This window comes from Nerophis ophidion, linkage group LG04, assembly GCF_033978795.1.
Source record: "Nerophis ophidion isolate RoL-2023_Sa linkage group LG04, RoL_Noph_v1.0, whole genome shotgun sequence".
Lineage (NCBI taxonomy): Eukaryota > Metazoa > Chordata > Actinopteri > Syngnathiformes > Syngnathidae > Nerophis > Nerophis ophidion.
In genome coordinates, this window is record NC_084614.1 from 34,624,457 (window position 1) to 34,649,155 (window position 24,699).

General features: G+C 37.7%; 1 protein-coding gene across 1 annotated transcript in view; it reads right to left on the bottom strand.

Moving 5' to 3' along the window:
* Positions 1-1,796: 1,796 nt before the first annotated feature.
* LOC133551321 (ribosomal protein S6 kinase alpha-4-like) overlaps positions 1,797-24,699 on the bottom strand; it is a 39,487-nt gene continuing 16,584 nt past the window's right edge. The window contains 17 exon segments of the mRNA XM_061897911.1: positions 1,797-3,379; positions 3,459-3,622; positions 7,312-7,471; positions 7,553-7,744; positions 7,913-8,083; positions 10,886-10,979; positions 11,134-11,267; positions 11,412-11,537; positions 11,991-12,152; positions 12,251-12,401; positions 14,959-15,062; positions 18,470-18,483; positions 18,486-18,522; positions 18,524-18,550; positions 18,658-18,765; positions 23,092-23,207; positions 23,356-23,506. Of these exon segments, the coding sequence (XP_061753895.1) occupies positions 3,167-3,379; positions 3,459-3,622; positions 7,312-7,471; positions 7,553-7,744; positions 7,913-8,083; positions 10,886-10,979; positions 11,134-11,267; positions 11,412-11,537; positions 11,991-12,152; positions 12,251-12,401; positions 14,959-15,062; positions 18,470-18,483; positions 18,486-18,522; positions 18,524-18,550; positions 18,658-18,765; positions 23,092-23,207; positions 23,356-23,506 (2,124 nt within the window). The 3' untranslated portion in view covers positions 1,797-3,166.

The following is a 24,699-nucleotide window of genomic DNA, read 5'->3' on the forward strand; positions in this document are numbered from 1 at the left end:
CTTCAATGTTATTCTTCACAAAAAGGATGTTTTTATTTTTATTGTTCTTGGGCTCCCCCTACAGATGAGATCAGGAAAAACATTCTAATCTCCTTGTAGTCTAAAGCAGTGGTTCTCAACCTTTTTTCAGTTATGTACCCCCTGTGAACATTTTTTTTTTAATTCAAGTACCCCCTAATCAGAGCAGTGCAAAATATTGCTCATTTGTAGTGGTCTTTCTTGAACTATTTAGAAAAAAAGATATAAAAACAACTAAAAACTTGTTGAAAAATAAACAAACAATTCAATTATAAATAAAGATTTCTACACATAGAAGTATTCATCAACTTAAAGTGCCCTCTTTGGGGATTGTAATAGAGATCCATCTGGATTCATGAACTTAATTCTAAACATTTTTCTTCACAAAAAAACAAATCTTTAACATCAATATTTATGGAACATATCCACAAAAAATCTAGCTGTCAACACTGAATATTGCATTGTTACAATTATTTTCACAGTTTATGAACTTACATTCATATTTTGTTGAAGTATTTTTCAATAAATATATTCATAAAGTATTTGTAAATTGTTGTTATTTTTAGAATATAAAAAAAAAAATCTCAAGAACTCTCAAGTACCCCCAGGGGTACGCGTACCGAAATTTGAGAACCACTGCTCTAAAGAATATGTATTTTATATATTGTTAAATCTGCTCTTTTAACACATCCATCCATCCATCGTCTACCGCTCGTCCCTTTCAGGATCGCAGGGGGTCCTGGAGCCTATCTTGTAGTCTAAAGAATATGTATTTTCTATTGACATGTATTTGTTAAATCTGCTCTTTTAACACAATAACAGTAATACAAGACACATGTTTGTGTTCTTATATTTTTTTGTGTTTAAGCAAGTCTAAAATAGCCCTTTAAGATTACACTTTATAGAGAAGATAGCAAAACAACAATAACATGAGTATTTATTCACCCTCAGGGAGAAATCAATTTTATTTATCTTCAAAGCTATAAAACAACTGAAGGGTGAGAACATTTTGGAGACATATTTTCTTTCGTTTCTCAAATTTCTCAGTACATTTTTAATTTATCATGTTGACCCTTTGAAAGCCTTTCAATCAGGTTATGTCATATTGTAGCTGAGATAGGCTCCAGCACCTTCCGCGATCCCGAAAGGGATTAACGGTAGAAAATGGATGGATGGATAACTCAGGTTATGCAAGTTTGCATTAATTGACAATAGTGACACTATTTGATCATACGGTCTTCATAGGGTTTAAAAAAACAAACTGGCAACATTTGGTATGTTTGTTAAACATATGTGTCCGCCCTGAGTAGGTCGTGAGTTTGAACCCTGGCCAAGTAATACCAAATGGTATCCATTACATCCCTGCTTGGCACTCAGCATCAAGGGTTGGAATTGGGGGTTAAATCACCAAAAATGATTCCCGGGCGAGGCCACTGCTGCAGCTCACTGCTCCCCTCACCTCCCAGGGCGTGATCAAGGGCGTTGGGTCAAATGCAGAGAATAATTTCGCCACACCTAATGTGTCTGTGTGACAATTATTGGTACTTTAACTTAAAGGCTGAAGTTCATTGAATGATTTCAGAATTTCTTTTTTAAAATATGGTTTATAAAATTGTGTATCGTACACCTGTGAAATAATTGGACATTGTATTTTTTTTTTTTTATTTAACAAGAAAAAAGAAATCTGGACACAATAAAAATAGCCAAGAATTTACTGAAATGACAACAAAAGTCAGCCTTTGTCCCCTGGAGGTAATAGCATTACAAACAATAAAGAATCCTTTCAAAAGTAATATTTATTTTGCACCAAAACAAGTAATATTGGTACGAATAAATCCCAGTTACATTAGTGACAGTGCATCTCAATACAAAAGTAAAGCTTTTTTTAAAAAAAAAAAAAAAAAAAACAGGATGAAAAATATTATGTACGACAAGAGACCTTTTACGTCAATCAGCACAATTTAAGCAAAAAGTTCAGAAACAGTCCACCTGGAAAGAAAGAAATGCAGGGAAGTCACAATAATGATACACAAATAGCACATTCATGTTCTCACACGCAGTCCTTACATAAAAGCCCATTTAAAATGCATCCCATTACCACAGCGTTCATTTTCTACCACATTTAGCATCACAGCTGAGGTGAAAGTCATAAATATCTGTAAAATAACCTTTTTTAAAGGGCAAATGGATTGTATTGATAAAAGGACATGCAACATGTGGAAATATACCAATAAAACACCGACCCAGTTTCTCTCCAAATCAAAATATTTACATTAGTTGGAGGGTTGAAAATCATCATGAAATGGTTTCTTCTGATCATTTCAAATCAGAGTAATACAAATATTTCAAGTGAAGTATTCCACCCAGGCACTGAAGCGCACTTTTTTAAAAACACATATTGATCAAAAGAAAGAAAAGATATCCATGCTAGACATCAACCAAAACACAAGGCAAAGTATTTACAGCGCATAAATCATAACAGTCTCATCTTTGTTTCTGTAAAACTAGAGAATACTTGCAAGTACTCGGTCATTCAACAGCTGGCAGTGTTTGAACGGCAGCTACACGCACACCCCCGACTGTCTTCAATACTAAGACTTTTTTTTTTCCCAAAATAAATGAATTAAATTAAGAAACATTCCCCATCCAATAAAATGTTCTATCACCATTGTTATCAAGCGAAGTGCAAACTACTATTGAGCAGTTCAAAGAAGAGAGAGACAAAGAAAACGTCACAACAACAAAGCAGTAGCCAAACACACACCCTCAAATACTTACAAAAATGAATATTCAAATATTATTCATCTGCCTTGTGCAAACTTATGTGTATTCGCTGGGCTCAAAGTGACTTATTAGTTGTGTTTATGGCTTCAGCTCTCCAATGGCTCCTTTTTCCCTTTGAACCCACAAAAGCCAGGCTGTCACATTTTAAATGTATTGTTAAAAAAGTTTTTAGTGTCTGATGTCACCTAAATGTGGTGAAACGTGTTTGTTACAGGTCACATATAAAAATGTGAAATAAATGGGGAGAATGTGACTAAACTTCCTCAGTCAAGTTACAATCAAGTTATGTTCAAATTAAACCAACTAGTGAGACCTCATGTGCGTGACGTATTGGATTATTCATGTTCCGCCTTCTAATCGGTGGCTAGCTCTGCTTGGGGCTCCCACTTTGCTTCGGCTGGGCTTTTGTTGCTTTTGCAGAGGCAGAGGAGGAAGTGGAAGAAGAGGACGATGAAGAAGAAGAACTCCACCGTGTCTCCACGCCTGTGCTAGTCATTTTCAGTTTTCTGCGTTTTGCCAGGGGGGCGTTGTCAACGCTTTTTAAAAAGAAGCCTTCTCTTTTACCGCGGTTAAAAGCCTGGAAAATTACAGAAATGTTGGACTTTTAATGTATGCAACTTGGTGTTTGTTTTGAAAGAGTCCTTGCTCTTGGTTACCTTGTAGGTTGCATTCACAAAGGTGCGCACAGTGGGCCCGCTGGACTCCAGCACATCTGGAGTGCACAAAGGCGTAGTGGACATGGACGCCCCGCCCTGCAGCCAGCTGTTCTCTTTCAGATCGGAAAGTTTGAGACGCCTCTCTGGATCCACGGTCAGTAACCCTTCAATCATAGACAACAAGATCAATCAATATTATATACATGTCAAGGTAAAAATCTGATCAAATGGATCTGTGTTGAATAAAAGAAAATGAATATCAGATAAACACCAAGGTAAAAAGTCAATGAAATAATATAAAAATATTACTTAAATCCCAAGTTTAAAAGGTAAGTCTTGTGAGCTTGTTTTAAAATTCATAACATTCTCCGCAGTCCAAAGGCTGTTCCACAAATAGAGGAGAAAAACTGGAATGGCAGATTCGAACTTTTGGAATGTTAGGAGTAGGGATGTTCCCATCTGGGTCTTATGATGCCGAATCCGAGCATCCATTAGTGAGATAAGCCGATACCAATACTGATCACATGTATAAACTGTACATTTTTGGATGTATTTATGGTGAGTGCTGTTTATCAACACAATATTTAAACTACTACCTTATTCTCTTTTATTACATACAACTGTTTGAGCAACACAAAGTCAATAGTACACAATAACTAAACAAAAGCAAAAATTACTATCTTCTGCTCATTTAAATCCTTTGGTTTACGCCCTTAAAGTCCTCCTGGGTCCAGGGATTTTTGCAAACATTAACAAAAACAACAAAATGTGATTTTGAAAAAAATTAAATATCAATCTGATCACTCTAGTATCAATCATATACTGATGCTTCTCTTGGTATCGACACAAACAACTTATAGATCAACCTGCCCTCGATTTACGTGTAGTGTGCTGACTGTGACAATGTTGACACCAACAGTTGTTATGTTATCCTCTAACTATTATTAATCTGTACATTTTTTTGTTACTTTTTGCTGTAATGTGCTTCCATGTACACTTCTTAAAACTTTACTAAGCACGTACTTATTGGTGTTGTTGGCAGTGAGCTTACCTATTCGCAAGCCCCTTCCTGGCTTTCTCTCGGTATGTAACATGTTTATTAGCGTCATCCTACAATTAATAATTGATAATGATACTTAAGATACTAAGAATGCCATTTATTTGCCATAAAAGAGGGGATTATAAATAGTTTGGGGGAGCGGCTCCACACTGTGTACGGAGACACATAATTAGCTGCTAGTCGCTTGTCAGACAGAGACAATCAGCGTTTGTGTTTGGAATTAAAAGGCATTAATCGGCAATGGCCGATCACATACTTTTTCCTAAAGTCCGATATCGATTGGTGCTTATTAATCAGCACATCCCAAGTTAAAGGCAAAAATTTGTTTGAAATATTGCCTATCATTCACAATCATTATGTAAGACAAAAACACTTTTCTTTTTTTCTTCTAATTCATTCTGACTCGTAAATGAACGTTAGCAAAGTCAGCTAACAGCTAAGCTGATGGGAGTCATGACATCATTCACATCTATACCGGCCCAATTAACCTGACTAAAAAGCACCAACAATACTCCATTTACATTTTGTGACCTGAATATTAACTATGTAATAAGGATATTGTTGTTCTTAGCACTAACAATAAGGACCTACTTTTGGCAGTAGATTATTCAAAGAGAAATAACTCGCCTCTGACTTGGTAAAAGTTATTCTAGATTATATATCATGCCTCTCACCTACATAGAATGATGTGGCCATAAACCAAGAAATTGGTCAACTTTGGCAGCCAACTTAGACCCAAGGATGGGCAGAAGGACACAAAAAGACACTTGTTTGCATTAACTTTTTCTTTAACCCTTTGCAAGGATTATGCTTAATTCGTCATCTAAACGTGAATATATCAACATCCCATCACTCATCATCCCAGTGAGAGCAGACATTGCAGAGCAGACAGGCGAGACAATATTTTGTGGGCCCCAACCTTAATATAAAAGTTTCATGTTAACGTTGCCTGCAAGTTTTATGTGAATGGCACTTTACAGTGTTGTGTGCGGAGCTGAACGAACCTACCAATCACAGTGGGGTATTTTGCTCTTGAGGGCGGGACATCGTTTGGGCTTGATACAAGCAGAGAAACATTTCTTAATGAGTGAAAGTGAAAGCAGCATTGCCCAGAAGAGTTTTCTTCCGTGCCTGGCTGGCTGCCTCGTTTCTATTGGATACACGCGAACATTCGTCCCAGGGTACTGCGTTCACAACACTTCCAAAAAACTGTTTTTTAAGTTGCTGCCTAGCGGGATATTATACGTATGTAATGTAAATCTCTCTCTGACAAAATAAATCAAAGTGAGGCGTTTGCGGCAAGATAACCGAAAAATAAGGAACTCAATGTAGCTTAATGTTGTCTGCAGTCACATAGTAACACATGTTCGTCAGCGATATATATGATATTAATATTCTTTCTTAGTTGTATTATATATTTTTTCATCTTATTTTGTGTTAAAAAATTAAAATAAAGACATTTAAGCAGGTTGGAATTTTTAACAAAGCTTATTTTGTGGATTGGATTACCTGATGTGGCCTAGCCTCATCCAGACTCTGTCTCCAGTGGCCCCCAGGTAAATTGAGTTTGAGACCCTGTTGTACAGTAAGTGTTTGTTTTATTATTTTTGGTGTCCTTCACAAAGTCTGCCGTGAGATGGAGTCAGTGATGTTATAGAAGGGAAAAGCCGATGTGATTCGGTTGTTAAAATTAATTGGGCCACCGTATGCTTTTAAATGAACAAAATAGGTAAATATTACATGATATCATGAATGTGCCTGTTACTACATTACATATATACTTACAGCATGTATATAAAACCTTAATGGAGGCACAAAAGTGCAGAGTCCCTTTAAGAGGCCAGTGCCGGAAAACCTCAGGGACTCTATAAGGGCTCATATGAAAAAAGCAGCTAAAAAACATATAAAAGGCCAAAGACCATTAAGGCATTTAAAAAACGGTAAAATACTCTCTAAATCGATTCTGCAACACTTGGGGAGCCAATGGAGTGTAATGTGGGCCCGCCTTCTGGTCCTCGTCAGCACACGAGTGGCTGGGTTTTGTAGCATTTAAAGCGGTTTCACGCTCATACGGTTGCTAATAAAATCCTGCATTAGCATCTATGTGTTGGCCTGAGAGAGCATGGTGAAGACTCTGGCTATATACTTAAGATGATAAAACCCTATTATCTTGGTGTATTTAATGTGTAGGATAAACCTACACCTTACGAACACAAGTTTTTCACTTGTGAAGATGGATAAAAAGACGGTGGCTGTAGTTTTGGTAAGAGTTTCTCTTTCTAGGTTCCAGGACCGTCAATTAAAACCTCAGTCTTCCTATGATTAAACTGGAGAACATTTAAATGTAATGTTTGAAATACAGTTAAAAAGTGCATCCCTGAAGTGTACCAGGTAATACCTGTTGATGTTATTAAAAAATATATATTTGCTACCTTTGCTGTGCTGACTGGTTGGTTGTTAGCACAGTAGCTTTTGTAGCACATACTAAAATCATGCCGCTTTGCTGTCATGAGACACACACAGGTCTTTTTCACAACTCTTCCTCCCATTCACTGTGAAAATGATATTTATTTCTGCCATTTTTGGTGGGTAGAAAACTGCTCAGCTCCTTATTTTTTCTGCGCTCGCTAACTGCTGAGGTTTTGTCACACACACAAAAATGAACATAGAACTCGACTAATTTGGAGTTCATACTGTTATTTTTGATACTGGATTTTCAAATTTACATCAATGTTGGTGTACCAGGGTGCAGAGATGTGTTCAATTACCAAAAGCTAAAAGACGATTACAGACCTTTCACAAGCTCTTTGGCGTCCTCTGACACACTCTTCCATGGCTCCCCATCCAAGGAAAAATCTCCTTCTTTAATCTTATGCATGATGTCGGCAGCATATGATGATGTCATGCCCCCCTGTTCGCACTGGAATGGCACCTGGCCTGACAGCATTGTGTACTGATGACGCACAGACACAAATGGGAAATTACAATCTTGAGTAACCTAACAGATGTTACAGTGTCAGCAATTTTAATTTACCAGAATGACCCCAAGACTCCAGAGGTCACAGGCTTTGTCGTATCCTGCACTCTCAAAAAGTTCTGGCGCGGCGTACTGCAATGTGAAGCAAGGCGTCTGCAGTGGGGCGCTGCCTGCAGGACACAGGCGGGCAAATCCAAAATCGATCACTTTTAGCACAGAATCCTCCCCCTCGTTTGTAAACAGCACATTCTGCAAGGTAAACAAATAGAAATTTTTTAATTCCACATTCCACAACATATTTTTCGATTTACTGTATTTGTTGTACTGGTCTTGCTCATAGACCAGTACAAAAATGTAATTTTTAACCTCATTATGTACGGATTACATGTTTTCTTTGCTTTATTGGTTAGCACCCACCTCCGGTTTGAGGTCTCTATGCACAACTCCAGCTTCGTGCATGAAGCTGACAGCTGAAACCAGGCTCTGCAGCAGCTGGCTGGCTTCCGCTTCGCCAAAAAGTTTCTTCTTCTTGATCCTTTCGAGCAGCTCGCCACCCCCCAGAAGCTCCATCACTAAGTATGTGTGGTACTGCCAAACAAGATATGTTGTTTAATCATCAGTGCTGCAACATTTTTCTTTGTGAAAAGACAGTATAATAGCAGGGGTTTTAACTTTTTCAGTACAGAGGGGTCTGAGGCCCACTCAAACATGAAGACTGAATTGGTAATCCTAATTGTTGTTTAATTTGCATCCAATAACTATATCTAATTTACTATGCCCAAAACCTTGTCAAATTACATAAAACTATGTGCTCATTACAAATATATGTATCATTTGAACATAAACCAGCACATTTTACAAGTTAAAGTTAAAAAGTTAAAGTACCAATGATTGTCACACACACACACACGAAGTGTGGCAAAATTATTCTCTGCATTTGACCCATCACCGTTGTTCACCCCCTGGGAGGTGAGGGGAGCAATGTGCAGCAGCAGTGGCCGCGCCCGGAAATAGTGTTTGGTGATTTAACCCTCAATTCCAGCCCTTGATGCTGAGTACCAAGCAGGGAGGTGATGGGTCCCATTTTTATAGTCTTTGGTATGACTTGGCCGGGGTTTGAACTCACAACCTACCGATTTCAGGGCGGAACTCTAGCCACAAGGTGCAGATTAGTCCATCAATTCACAAAAATGATCTAGCTTTTGAACGACTCAAGTCAGGCTGACTAACATGAAAATAAATATGAACAAAATTCACTGCAATGAAAATGAAGGACTAATAAAACAAGTTGATAAAATAGGACATGTGATAAATACAATTGTGGGGTGATAAAATATATTATTTAAAAATATTAACATATTAAATACTAATTACAATTATTTATTTAATGAACTTAATAAAATTGCAAATAAAAACACAGCCTTATAATCTGCACATTCATTTAACTGACTGACACATTACTACCAAAAGTGGTGGGGAATGTGTATTACAAGTCCCGGCCTACAAGTACAAAACAGATATTTTTCAGCAGCCCCGTAGGTAAAGAATTACTAGTATTAAGCAACTTCACCAATAATAAGTATAGTTGAGTTCAGCTTTGTAAAGTTCAGGGGTCCCCAAACTTTTTAACCCGGGGGCCGCATTTGGTTAAAATAATTTGGCCGTCCTGGGTTCAAATCCAGGCTCGGGATCTTTCTGTGTGGAGTTTGCATGCTCTCCCCGTGAATGCATGGGTTCCCTCCGGGTACTCCGGCTTCCTCCCACTTCCAAAGACATGCACCTGGGGATAGTTTGATTGGCAACACTAAATTGGCCCTAGTGTGTGAATGTGAGTGTGAATGTTGTCTGTCTATCTGTGTTGGCCCTGCGATGAGGTGGCGACTTGTCCAGGGTGTACCCCGCCTTCCGCCCGATTGTAGCTGAGATAGGCGCCAGCACACCCCGCGACCCCGAAAGGGAATAAGCGGTAGAAAATGGATGTATGTATGTATATATATATATACATATATATATATATATACACATGATATCACGTCGTCGATTGGAAAATACATTTTTAGACAATGTGATTTGCCTGAGCGGCTAGGAGACTCTGAGAGTAACAAGCAACAAGTGGTAGAAAATGGATTAAAAAGGACAGATTAAAAAATTAAATAAATAAATAAAATAAAACAAATTTTAACTTGAGACTTCCTGCGGGCCAGATTTCGAACGCTGGCGGGCCGTAGTTTGGGGACCCATGGTAAAGATGAACTCTGATTAGGATTGGTCACTGCAGTTTGGTGCAAAGTTCAAGTGAATGTGGGAGCCAACTACCTATGAAGAGCATCTGTGCTCTCTTAAGAACATTCATGATCTTTATCAGAAACAAAGTACTATTCATGTTCAAGAGACATATTTTGAAATATTTATCCCTTTTTTGTACCTTGAGGATGACAACCAAACCTCATCAACAAGGCGCCAGTTACACTTGTCAATTAAATTTGGACATCTGTGTGTGTTGCAACACACGTCATAGGAAGTAAGTAGTATTGGTATGTACTTATGTGTCTTTTTAAGAAAGAGTAAATACAATAGAATTCGACGTGGTGTCCAGAAGTGCAATTAAAGCCAAATTAAACTAAACCATCTGTTCTGTGATATAGCCAGATGACAGCTTTTATTTGCAGTCTTATCAACATTTTTTAAGTTGCCAACGTTCTTCATACGCACGCAAACATGCATGAACAGGTGGAGCAGGCAAAAATTAGCAAACTAGAGTACAGTGGAACCTGATTTACAAACTCCATCATTGTACAAAATTCTCCATTTCGGAAGCACAGACCGAATGAAAATATGCTTTGGTGTACGAACCTTGTGTATGTGTACAAACATTTCATCCACCCAGTGTGGACCTGCAGAGTAGTCATTTTGTGACTGGCAGCAAATCTATTGTGGGCAAACTGATCGCTATTTTGTGTTGTTTTTTAGGGTTTTATAGCCTTTTTACAACATTTCTCTAATTTGGCTATCTCAATACGAGTCCAAAGAAAGCAATAGACAATCAAAGTGTGGTTTGAAACACTTCCGCAGTATCCACAGTGTTGTGGACACTCCCACCTCCCCCTTTTTCCCGCTGCACACCAAGAAGTTTAATCAACAAGGTAATGTGTACTTTATTTTTGCATTCCTAATCATTGAAGCAACCTGGCTGTTAAAGTTAAGGAGTTTTGTGGTTTCCAAATTGTGCGGTGCTAGTGACTACTGTGGTTACCTACAGTAAAAACAAAGATTTTCCCAAAATTACAACTCTGAACATTAATTATTAAACACAGCATATACTGTATCTCTCCCAAAGGGTTCTGTAGAATAATTCAATTCACTTCAGCAAGGATTAATTTCATAATGTACCTGATCAGTATAGACCTCATGCAGCTTGACGATGTTTGGGTGAGCCTCACATTGCCTCAAAGCTGCAATCTCCCTCTGGGTGTTGCCTTCCATTCTAACATAGGCAGAAAATGTGTTTTATATACTGAGGGGGAAAACATACATAAATAGGCCCTATAATCACAAAATAATAACTGTGGGAGAAGTCATCCATCATCCAATTAGGAATAAAATCATAATTAATTAGAAGTAATAGAACCAAAATTCACCTGCGGCTGACAATCTTGACTGCGTACTCAAGGCCACTTTGCTTGTGTGTGCATTGTCTACACACAGAGAAACTCCCCTCTCCTAAAGGTGGCCCGTGGAGACGAAGCTCATAGTTCTGAAAAAACTGTGATTCCTAGAAAAGAAACAAGTAGCATTTACAAGGGGATGTTTGAAATGTGATTATTGTTTTTATAGAGTAAGCAAATCAATAATACAAGTTTGCTGATGGCCACATCACTTCTTACAATAACCAATTCAATATTCCTAATGTCCTTACCGCTAACGTTGCACTGCGCTGGACAGTGGCTGAACCTGGTCGGTCAGCATGAACCTGGGATTCCAGAAAGTCTCCCATAACAGCATTTTTGTTGAAAAGGATGGAGGGAGCAATAAAGGAATAGCCCTAGAACAACAAAAGACATAAAGGGAACTTAGAGGGTATGATGTGAGTAAACTGTGTTTCAGGGTGAGATATTACAAATAAAGTGAATAAGCCTCCATCCATCCATTTTCTACCACTTGTCGCTTTCGGGGTCGCTGGAGCCTATCTCAGCTGCATTCAGTCGGAAGTCGGGGTACACCCTGGACAAGTCAACACCTCATCGCAGGGCCAACACAGATAGACAGACAACATTCACACACTAGGGCCAATTTAGTGTTGCCAATCAAACTATCCCCAGGTGCATGTTTTTGGAGGTGGGAGGGTGCCAGATACTGTTTTTTTTAACAAAAAGCTTATGTACTAATGTTTATATTATTGTGTTAGTAACTATAAATACAATCAAGACACCAGATATCATAGATAAGTTATAGTAGAACATGTATTCAGTAATGTCCAAGTCACATAAGCACCAACCTTGAAGAGACGGTCAGTGCTAGGGGGGGTGCTTGCTGGAGAGTAGACTGGATCCATCCCTGTGAACTCCTCAGCAAAGTTACCGACATCAAGTTCACTCTTCACTTCAGGTTTAAATGGGCTGGAAATCTTTTTTTGTGCAAGATCTTCCCAGTTCAGTCCCTGTGGTGAAGGGGGGGGACAAAGATTCCTGGAATTATGCACAAAAGAAAAATGGAGGGCACCATCTCAGGAAAGTGTGCAAATGGAGGAAGTCGGACCTTAAAGAAAGTATGTGCCTTGATGTCTGCAGCGCCACGCGGTCCGGAACCAAGCCTCTTATGAGGATCCTTTACTAACAGCCTCTTTAGTAAATCCTGAGCAGTGGTTCCGATCATAGAGGGGAATGGTGGATCACAGCGCAGAATACGCCTGACAAAATTAGGATGGAATACATTAATATAATGCTAAGATTTTATGGCATGTTTTGTGAGAATTTCATTCAAAAAGTTATAGACATTTTTCTCACTCCTTTCAGAAAGTGAAACCAATATTTGACATATACTCAACGAAAAATATAAACACAACACTTTTGTTTTTGCTACCATCTTACATGAGCTGAACTCAAATATGTAAAACTTTATCTATGTTCAAAAAAAGAACATCTCTCTCAAATATTATTGTCTAAATCTAATGGTTGATTATGTTAGCTTACTTATTAAGAAAGAGACGTTGTGAACGGACATTACATTGAAGTTTATTTTTTTTAAATGATTATTATCAGGTCCTAAACCGTTTTTAAGTATTGTGACAACTTTACTTTTAACACACATTGACCACAGGACAATATTTTAAGACAAAAATGAGGGTGGGGAAATAGTAACAAAAACATTTCATATGTCTTTGTGTCCACTTTTCGGCCGAGATGATCTGATTAAACAGCATGATTATTGCACAGGTGTGCTTTACTTAGGTAGACCAAAGTGTTGCATTTATATCTATGTTCAGTATAGATTCATTGCACATACTGAAATATTAAACCCTTTATTGCTGCAATTTTGATGATTATGACTTACAGATAATGAACAAACATGTGTCTCAGAAATTGTTAAATAAGGTGCCATATTGGAAATTCATGAGTCACTTTCTAATATGCAGCCTTCAAAAACATTTAAGTTCCTTGAGCTTTTACATGGTCTCAGTCTTGGTCAGTACGCTACACAATCAAGGGTAAAACTGTTGAACTGACAGAGGTCCAAAAGACAGAGTGACATCCTCCACAAGGAGGGTAAGTCATGAAAGATCATTGCTAAAAAAGTTGGTTGTTCACAGAGTGCTGAATCTAAGAATATTTATACAAAGTTGAGTGGAAGGAAAAAGTGTGGAAGATAAGGTGCAACAGCAGAGGGATGCACACAACTGTGAGAGGATTGCCAAGCAAAATCCATAAAAAAAATCTGGTGGAGTTTCCCTAAGATTTAGCGCATGAAGAGCCACTGGGTGAAAACACCAAGCCTGGACATGGGCTCAAAATATTTTCTTTTCTTTTTTTTAAATAATTTTAGAGCGTCATATTTCCTTCTGTTGACAAGCTATATGGAGACTGATTTCATTTTCTAACAGGACTTGGTACTTTTCCCTAACACCGTCAAAGGTATCAAAAGCTGTTTCAATGACCCTGGAGTTGGAGTTGAAGGTACTGCAAGAGGAAAATCCAGCAGTGCGCTGACAGTTGAATGCCAAGCAACAAAATAACACCAATCTGAAGAATATCAATGTTCCGGAGAATGTCAGTGTTCGGGAAAATAACAAAGAAGAGATGGATACACGACAGAATTATATCATCATTGCACAAACAGGAATAATTGTTTTTGTTGTACAGATGAACAATATAAAATCAACATTAAATCCGACAACAAATTGTCAATTATTAATTTCAACAGCAGAAGTTTGTATGCAAACTATAGAAACATGAACAATTTTTTTGGAACCATTCTGCAAACCATTAAAGTGATCGCTATCTTGGATACATGGATTATTGTTTTAAAAAAAAAAAAAAAGAGTAGATTTTGGTCTGCAAGCGATCAACTACAAAGTAGCAAAAACTTGTCATTTGCTATTGATAATATTTTTGAATGTTTAACCATTGAAATATGTCACAAAAAACAAAAATATATTGATCAGCTGTATAAATGTAACACCTATGTCTAGTATTGAAATGTTTGAGGACTGGATTAGGCCAATTTTTACTGAAATCAGTTAAAAACTAATGTTATGTGGTGACTTCAACACTGAGCTCTTAAAACTTAACAAGTAAAGGGCCATGCTTCACAGTAGGTATGGTGTTCTTGGGATGGAACTCAGTATTCTTCTTCCTTCAAACACGACAAGTTGAGTTTATACCAAAATGGATACATGGATGGTACAGCAGAGGATTGGGAGAATGTCATGTGGTCAGATGAAACCAAAATATAACTTTTTGGTATAAACTCAACTCGTCGTGTTTGGAGGAAGAAGAATACTGAGTTGCATCCCAAGAACACCACACCTACTGTGAAGCAAGGGTGTGGAAACATCATGCTTTGGGGCTGTTTTTCTGCTAAGGGGACAGGACGATTGATCTGTGTTAAGGAAAGAATGAATGTGGCCATGTATCGTGAGATTTTGAGCCAAAACCTCCTTCCATCAGTGAGAGCTTTGAATCGTTGACCAAATACTTATTTTCCACCATAATTTACAAATACATTTTTTAAAATTCCTAAAATTTGAATTCCTGGATTTTTTTTTTCACATTCTGTCTCTCACAGTTGAAGTGTACCTATGATAAAAATTACAGACCTCTGTCATCATTTTAAGTGGGAGAACATGCACAATCGGGGGTTGACTAAATACTTTTTTGCCCCACTGTAATTGTTGCACATTAAAGCAGAACTATAGTGGATTCCTGCTAAATTTTGAGGGAAAACCTCTTAGTTTAGAGAGAACTTACTTTGACACTTCGCTCTGGGAGTTCCTCTCTCCCTCCAAAGTGAATGGAGAGGCACCCGTCAACAACTCAAACATCAGGATTCCAAGGCTCCACCAATCAACTGACTGCAAACATCATATCAAATGTACCAAAATAGTATGTGAAAGTTAGTTCTGCACTATATGTTATAATGACAGGGTTTCCCCCAGCTTGCCGATATGTGGTGGAGTGGGGTGGCGTGGTTATGGGCTTGGTCATTATAACATTATCATATAATTTCCATAATTGCTGATTATGCATATTTTTTCTTTAAAAAAAACAAAAAAAAACACATATACACACATATATATATATATATATATATATATATATATACACATATATATATATATACACATATATATATACCTACAAACCCCATTTCCATATGAGTTGGGAAATTGTGTTAGATGTAAATATAAACGGAATACAATGATTTGCAAATCATTTCAACCCATATTCAGTTGAATATGCTATAAAGACAACATATTTGATGTTCAAACTGATAAACATTTTTTTTTTTACAAATAATCATTAACTTTAGATTTTTATGCCAGCAACACGTGACAAAGAAGTTGGGAAAGGTGGCAATAAATATTGATAAAGTTGAGGAATGTTCATCAAACACCTATTTGGAACATCCCACTGGTGTGCAGGCTAATTGGGAACAGGTGGGTGCCATGATCGGGTATAAAAACAGCTTCCCAGAAAATGCTTAGTCTTCCACAAGAAAGGATGGGGCGAGGTACACACCTTTGTCCACAACTGCCTGAGCAAATAGTCAAACAGTTCAAGAAGTGCAATTGCAAGAAATTTTGGGATTTCAACAGCCACGGTCCATAATATCATCAAAAGGTTCAGAAAATCTGGAGAAATCACTCCACATAAGCGGCATGGCCGGAAACCAACATTGAATGACCGTGACCTTCGATCCCTCAGACAGCACTGTATCAAAAACCGACATCAATCTCTAGAGGATATCACCACAAGGGCTCAGGAACACTTCAGAAAACCACTGTCACTAAATACAGTTTGTCGCTAGATCTGTAAGTGCAAGCTAAAGCTCTACTATGCCAAGCGAAAGCCATTTATCAACAACACCCAAAAACGCCGCCGGCTTCGCTGGGCCTAAGCTCATCTAAGATGGACTGATGCAAAGTGGAAAAGTGTTCTGTGGTCTGCAGAGTCCACATTTCAGTATTTTGGGGGAAACTATGGACGTTGTGTCCTCCGGATCAAAGAGGAAAAGAACCATTCTGATTGTTCTAGGCGCAAAGATGAAAAGCCAGCATGTGTGATGGTATGGGGGTGTATTAGTGGCCAAGGCATGGGTAACTTACACATCTGTGAAGGCACCATTAATGCTGAAAGGTACATACAGTTTTTGGAGCAACATATGTTGCCATCCAAGCAACGTTATTATGGACGCCCCTGCTTATTTCAGCAAGAAAATCCCAAGCTACGTGTTACAAAAGTGTGGCTTCGTAGTAAAAGAGTGCAGGTACTAGACTAGCCTGCCTGCAGTCCAGACCTGTTTCCCATCAAAAATATGTGGTGCATTACGAAGCGTACAATACGACAGCGGAGACCCCCATTCTGTTGAACGACTGAAGCTCTACATAGAACAAGAATGGGAAAGAATTCCACTTTCAAAGCTTCAATCATTAGTTTCCTCAGTTCCCAAACTTTTTTTGAGTGTTGTTAAAAGAAAAAGTGATGTAACACAGTGGTGAACATGCCCTTTACCAACAACTTTGGCACGTGTTGAAGCCATGAAATTCTAAGTTAATTATTATTTGCAAAAAAAAAAAGTTTATGAGTTTGAATATCAAATAAAATGTCTTTGTAGTGCATTCAATTGAATATGGGTTAAAAAGGATTTGCAAATCATTGTATTCCGTTTATAATTACGTTTAACACAATTTCCCAACTCATACGGAAACGGGGTTTGTACATTTAGGATATGTTCACATTGCAAAGTTGGATGTCCAATTCAGATTTTTTATGTCAAATCCAATCATTTTAGTGGCCATTCCCGTAAAAAAAAAAGAGGAATTTCTATTATGAATGCAATCTGACCCGCATGCGGTCATGACATCACTATGTCGCAGCACTGCAATGTTTACGGAAGCATACATGGCTTCCACTCTCGTCGTTATCAGTACTGGCGCGTTTTGAGCAATCAAACTCAACATTTTCTGAACCGAATTATTGCGGAGAAGAAAAAGGAGGAAGCAGACAAGTATTTTTGCTCTGACAGATTTATGGGATATTTTGCTTCGATGTCTGCTTGAAGAGCGTGTCTGTGGACGAGCAGTCAGAGACAGGAGAGGTAAAACTTTCACGTGAGTTCTTTTTTTCTGCCCCGTTGTCAACTATTCATTTTGTAACCGTCTATTTTGGCAAATAATTATGATGCTTTTCGCTTTTTGATGACGTTCTGGTTGGATGAATGCAACCTGAGCATTGAAAGTTGAAAAATGCACTGGCAGCGGTTTATTTTTCAAGATTGCTGATTCGCTCATTTTGCTGTCAATCGAAAAGGGACAGATCATCTAATCATCATGCGGAAGCCCGGCGTCCAGGCCAAGCCCTCTTCCTATTCACGTCCAGAAATGCCCGGCACCCAGGAGCAGGACAAAACCAAGCATTTATCCAATTACTGTCTAGTTTGGTTGCAGTGGAACCACCCACTCTATGCTCCCCTATTGAAGTCAATGGACGCTCAGCTTCAACACTATTTAATCCACTGTGCCGCTACCACAATAAATAACAAGAAAGTCGCGTCAGCTGTCACGCAAGTAGCTGAACAATACACATTCTGCCGCATATTTAATCAATAAAATGTAAACACACATGTACATATTTTACTATTTTTTAGATTAGAGCAATTGTTACTGTTGGAGACTGTACTCGTCTTTAGAGATTCTTTACTTCTGTCGCTCAATGGACGCAACTAATAGCGAGAGCTGCAGCCAACCCGATGTCACACTTGCTTTGCGCTACAGCTCCAGGTGGACTTTCTCTCCTTGAAAAAGTGCCAGTCCTGGTATATCTGGGATACATAATGGTATGTCTACATTGCAGAAAGGATGCCTCTGCTCCAAATAATCACATACGTCTTGGTTGCGTCATTGCAACATCCCGTTTCTGCAGTGCTGTTTCGGTGATCAGTCTTTTTTTGGTGACCAAATTTCCGGTGCATTCCTCGTCGATTGTGTGCAAATAGGCTGTATATCCATTCATACAACATATTACTTATATTTGTTTAACAACACTAATTTTTAAGGTTTAATGAGTTTTATTTTGCAGTGGCATGGCGCTACGATCTATTAAATTTGGTGAAACCCTGAATGAAGTAACATGTAGTGCAGCAGTACGAAAAGTAAATAAGATAAAAAAAGCTATGTGTGTATTTACATTAAGTTTTATGTAAATAATGTACTGCTGAGTGTGCTAATATCAATGATAAAATCATTGCCTGTCTTCTTACCTTTCCATGTCCCGTTTTCCTCGAATGATTTCGGGGGCCATGTACTCAATAGTTACCACAGAAAGAATAGGTCCTTTCCTTCTGGTAGAAAAGAAAATAGATAAAATTGTTGCTCAAACTAACATGACTTCAATAACATCTGACATTCAGCATCAATCCCCATCACATGCACATTGTGTTCTTTATACCTCTTCTTGTAAGAATTCTTTACTGAGTCCAAAATCGGTCAATACCACATGTCCGTCACTGTCCAGGAGAATATTTTCCAATTTAATGTCTCGGTACACAATCCCGAGCTGCACACATAGAACATAAATGAGGGTTTAAACAGCTATTTGAATTACACATTTCTTAACTGCACTACACTATATTATAATATGTACATGTAGAAAATAACGATTTATATTTTGAAATTCTATACGTCTAGAGCAGGTGTGTCCTAACCCCGGCCCGCAGGCCAAATGTGGCCAGTCTGCAAAAGTTCAATTTCGAAAATCATCTTGGCCGTGTGGGGTGTTTTCATATTAAATATATATATATATATATGTCTTAATTGATTATCCAGATAATAGTGCTCGATACTGTGGTATAGCGCAATATATGTGTGTGTGGAAGAATCACAAGACTACTTCATCTCTACAGAACTGTTTCATGAGGGGTTCCCTCAATCGTCCGGAGATCTCCTGACGATTGAGGGAACCCCTCATGAAACAGTTCTGTAGAGATGAAGTAGTCTTGTGATTCTTCCCACACACACATATATTGCGCTATACCACAGTATCGAGCACTATTATCTGGATAAACTAATTAAGACATATGTCTATCTGTGTTGGCCCTGCGATGAGGTGGCGACTTGTCCAGGGTGTACCCCGCCTTCTGCCCGATTGTAGTTGAGATAGGCGCCAGCGCCCCCCGCGACCCAAAAGGGAATAAGCGGTAGAAATGGATGGATGGATATATATACACGGTATAATGTAGCCCTTGTGATGAGGTAGCGACTTGTCCAGGGTGTACCCCGCCTACCGTCGAAATGCAACTGAGGTAGGCTCCAGCAACCCCCCGCAACTCAAAAGAGACAAGCGTGTGGATGGATGGACGGTATAATGTGTGTGTGTGTGTGTGTGTGTATGTATAATATACTATATATATATATATATATATATATATATATATATATATATATATATATATATATATATATATATATATATATATATGTATATATATATATATTTATTTATTTATTTATTTATTAGGGTGTGTGGGAAAAAATGATTCGAATACGAATTGCGATTCTCACGTTGTGCGATTCAGCATGGATTCTCATTTTTAAAATAATGTTGTTGTTTTTTTTTTTTGGTTTTTTTTAATAATCCAACAAAACAATACACAGCAATACCATAACAATGCAATCCAATTTCAAAACCAAACCTGACCCAGCAACACTCAGAACTGCAATAAACAGAGCAATTAAAAGGAGACACAAACACGACACAGAACAAACCAAAAGTAGTGAAACAAAAACGAATATAATTAATCAATCAATCAATCAATCAATGTTTATTTATATAGCCCTAAATCACAAGTGCCTCAAAGGGCTGCACAAACCACAACGACATCCTCGGTAGGGCCCAATTATCAACAACCGTATCAATATTAGTTATAATTTCAGCATAGCAGTGATTAAAAATCCCTCATTGACATTATCATTAGACATTTATAAAAATTTAAAAAAAGAACAATAGTGTCACAATGGCTTACACTTGCATCGCATCCCATATGCTTGACAACACACTCTGTCCAGTATTTTCACAAAGATAAAATAAGTCGTATTTTTGGTTAATTTAATAGTTAAACAAATTTACATTATTGCAATCAGTTGATAAAACATTGTACTTTACAATTATAAAAGCTATTTTTTTTTAAATCTACTACTCTGCTAGCATGACTGGGGTTAATCCTGCTGAAATCCTATATATTGAATGAATACAGAATCGTTTTAATTAGGAAAGATATCGTTTTTGAATCGCGTTGAATCCAAAAAAAATCGATATATAATCGAATCGCGGCCCCAAGAATCGATATTGAATCGAATCGTGGGACAACCAAAGATTTGCAGCCCTAATATATATATATATATGTATATATACTATATACACACACAGGTATATGCATATATATGTATTTGTATACATGGATGTATATATATATATATATACACACACACGTGTATATACACTCCGTTTCCATATGAGTTGGGAAATTGTGTTAAATGTAAATATAAACAGAATACAACGATTTGAAAATCATTTTCAACCCGTATTCAGTTTAATATGCTACAAAGACAACATATTTGATGTTCAAACAGGTAAACTTTTTTTTTTTTTGCAAATAATCATTAACTTTAGAATTTGATGCCAGCAACACGTGACAAAGAAGTTGGGAAATGTGACAATAAATACTGATAAAGTTAGGAATGCTCATCAAACACTTATTTGGAACATACCACAGGTGTGCAGGCTAATTGGGAACAGGTGGGTGCCATGATTGGGTATAAAAACAGCTTCCCAAAAAATGCTCAGTCTTTCAAATGAAAGGATGGGGCGAGCTACATCCTTTTGTCCACAACTGCGTGAGCAAATAGTCAAACAGTTTAAGAACAACGTTTCTCAATAGGCAATTGCAAGAAATTTAGGGATTTCAACATCTATGGTCCACAATATCATCAAAAGGTTCAGATAATCTGGAGAAATCACTCCACGTAAGCGGCATGGCCGGAAACCAACATTGAATGACCATGACCTTCGATCCCTCGGACGGAACTGTATCAAAAACTGACATCTATCTCCAAAGCAGGGGTAGGGAACCTATGGCTCTAGAGCTCTTTTGATGACTGCATCTGGCTCTCAGATAAATCTTAGCTGACATTGCTTAACACGATAAGTAATGAATAATTCAGTTGGTAATCACAATTTTAAAAATAACGTTCAAAATATAAAACATTCTCATGCATTTTAATCCATCCATCCGTTTTCTACTGCACCTGTTCAAGAAATAACAATGTTATTAAAAACAATTTGAGACTAATTATACTCTAAAAATGTTGGTTTTACTTAAAAAAGGCATGCATTTAGTTGTATTCAGTGTTAAAAAATATAATTTGGCTCTCACAGAAATACATTTTAAAATATTTGGCTTTAATGGCTCTCTCAGCCAAAAAGGTTCCCGACCCCTGCTCTAAAGGATATCAGCACACAGGCTCAGGAACACTTCAGAAAACCACTGTCACTAAATACAGTTCATCGCTACATATGTAAGTACAAGTTAAAGCTCTACTATGGAAAGCGAAAGCCCTTTATCAACAACATCCAGAGACGCCGCCGGCTTCTCTGGGCCCGAGACATCTAAGATGGACTGATGCAAAGTGGAAAAGTGTTCTGTGGTCTGACGAGTCCACATTTCAAATTGTTTTTGGAAATATTCAACATTGTGTCATCCGGAGCAAAGGGGAAGCGAAGCATCCAGACTGTTATCGACGCAAAGTTCAAAAGCCAGCATCTGTGATGGTATGGGGGTGCATTAGTGCCCAAGGCATGGGTAACTTACACATCTGTGAAGAGGCCATGAAATCTGAAAGGTACATACAGGTTTTGGAACAACATATGCTGCCATCTAAGGCCGTCTTTTTTTTAAATTTTATCCCCTGCTTATTTCAGCAAGAAAATGTCAAGCCACATTTAGCACGTGTTACAACAGCGTGGCTTCGTAAAAAAAAGAGTGCGGGTTCTTTCCTGGCCCGCCTGCAGTCCAGACCTGTCTCCCATCGAAAATGTGTGGCGCATTATGAAGCGTCAAATACGACAGCGGAGACCCCGGACTATTGAATGACTAAAGCTCTACATAAACAAGAATGGTAAAGAATTCCACTTTCAAAGCTTCAACAATTAGTTTCCTCAGTTCACAAATGTTTATTGAGTGTTGTTAAAAGAAAAGGTGATGTAACACAGTGGTGAACATGCCCTTTCCCAACAACTTTGGCACGTGTTGCAGCCATGAAATTCTAAGTTAATTATTTAGCAAAAAAATAAATAAAGTTTACGAGTTTGAACATCAAATATCTTGTCTTTGTAGTGCGTTCAAATGAATATGGGTTGAAAAGGATTTGCAAATCATTGTATTCCGTTTATATTTACTTCTAACACAATTTCCCAACTCATATGGAAACGGGATGTATGTATAAAAAAAAAATGATCTATATATATATATATATATATATATATATATATATATATATATATATATATATACATACATAGAACCAATTATTAATGTTTACACTGATTTTTATTGATTTTTACTCTGTTTCACGATACAAACTTTTAGATTTACAAACCATGTTCAAGAACCCAAAAAATTTATAAATTGAGGTTCCAAAGTAGGTCATTATAAAATGCATCAAACAGATCAATTTAAAAATCCAGTGGCAACCAATGTATTTGTGTTTCAAATACAGTACCTTGTTGATGCATTAGCCATTCATTGTTCTTATTACGCAATAATGCAGTATCACTGAAGACCCACAAATAATAAATCCATAAGTATTTCCATAGAGCAATACAAACCTTGTGCAAATGTTCCAGCGCCAGGATTATTTCAGCACTATAAAGTCGTACTGCTTCTTCAGAAAAGTGATCCCGTTGATACAAATGAGTGAACATCTCACCTCCGCTCACATAGTCTGCAGTCAAACACAAGGGGCTTGATCATCCGTTTATCGAAATTATAGGCGGAAACAAAGCGGAAACAATTCAATAGACAAACATAGAAGATAACTTTTTTTCCTCGGTTGAAGAGACATTGAACATGGTTCGATGACCTCCACTTACCCAAGATGAGGTGCAGCTTGCTCTGAGTCTGAAAGGCATAATGGAGTGTGACCAAGAAGGGTGACTGGCGGATGTGCTCCAACACCTGCCTCTCGGTGCGTGTATGTTCTGTGGTTTTCGCTTTCTGAACGATTGCCGCTTTCTTAAGCACCTGAAGGGACATCATTATGTTAGGTCAATAGTGTGTTAATACAAGAAATTCTAAATTAAGTGTTTCCATTGTATTAGAGGAGTGTCCCACTCCCTAAAAAATATTTTTTCCCTGTAAAGTACAAAATCATAACATAAATAATGTAAATGTGCAATAAGTAACAATTTAATGTCAAGTCATCATTTAATGGCCCTCAAAAGGCATGTTCTTTTCAAATACCTTTCTAACTGATAACGGTAGTTCAGCCGGGATATGCTCATTTCAAAATTAGATTTACAGCCCCGAAATCTTGTTATTTTTTTCATTTTGATACCCCGCCATCCACCATTTGACCAGTTAGAAAGTCTGTGAGTGTGTCACATCCAGGTTGCCAGTTACGCACCGCCCTCTTTGTCTGGCTACAGCTACTGGTAAAGTTACTTAACATGTTAGACCTTGGTAAATCTAAAAGACGCTGTTACGATTCTAAACTTATTCATGACAAAGCCAGGAACAAAACTACGATTTGTATCGGGGATGCCTTTGAATATATCTCTTGCCATAGTTAGCTTCTACGGCTAATGCCGTAGCATGGCAATGTGTTATTACGCTAGAAAAAGAGTTCCTTAGTGTTCGCTCTTACGATAACAATGTCGCTACAGCTTGGTTATTATAAGGATTACGGAACATGAACAAAGTATTGTTGATGAATGTTTTAATGCATTTTAAAGTGATTTAGAGGTATAATTGGTTGCTCCCATTAGCTGCATTGCTAAGCACCTAAAATCAGCTGATTTGTACATGTTAGAAAGCAAAAAAAAAAAAACTTTTGTCTTATCGTCTCTCACAATGACTGTGAACAATAGGCAACATTTTTTTTTTTTAAAGTGCAGTTCCCCTTTAAGAGACGCAATCCTCTGCACTCAAGTTAAGTAGGCCAGCTTTGAGTGTACTATCAAGTTTGCACATGTTTTAATACACGCAAACCTTTAGTAGATCAGGACCTAAGTGCGCAAAACCTTTTACAATGTATTAATTTGGATTATGGAAGATGGTGGTTATCATAACTTAGAAGGAGTGATCGAATTGCTGTCTAATTTGCGTAATTGCATAATACAAGGAACATGTAATTTGGGAAACAAAAAGTGGGCAAAAAACGTGAAAAGCAAAACAAGCATGTACAATTTAAAGTGTTTTTAATGTCACAAGCAAGA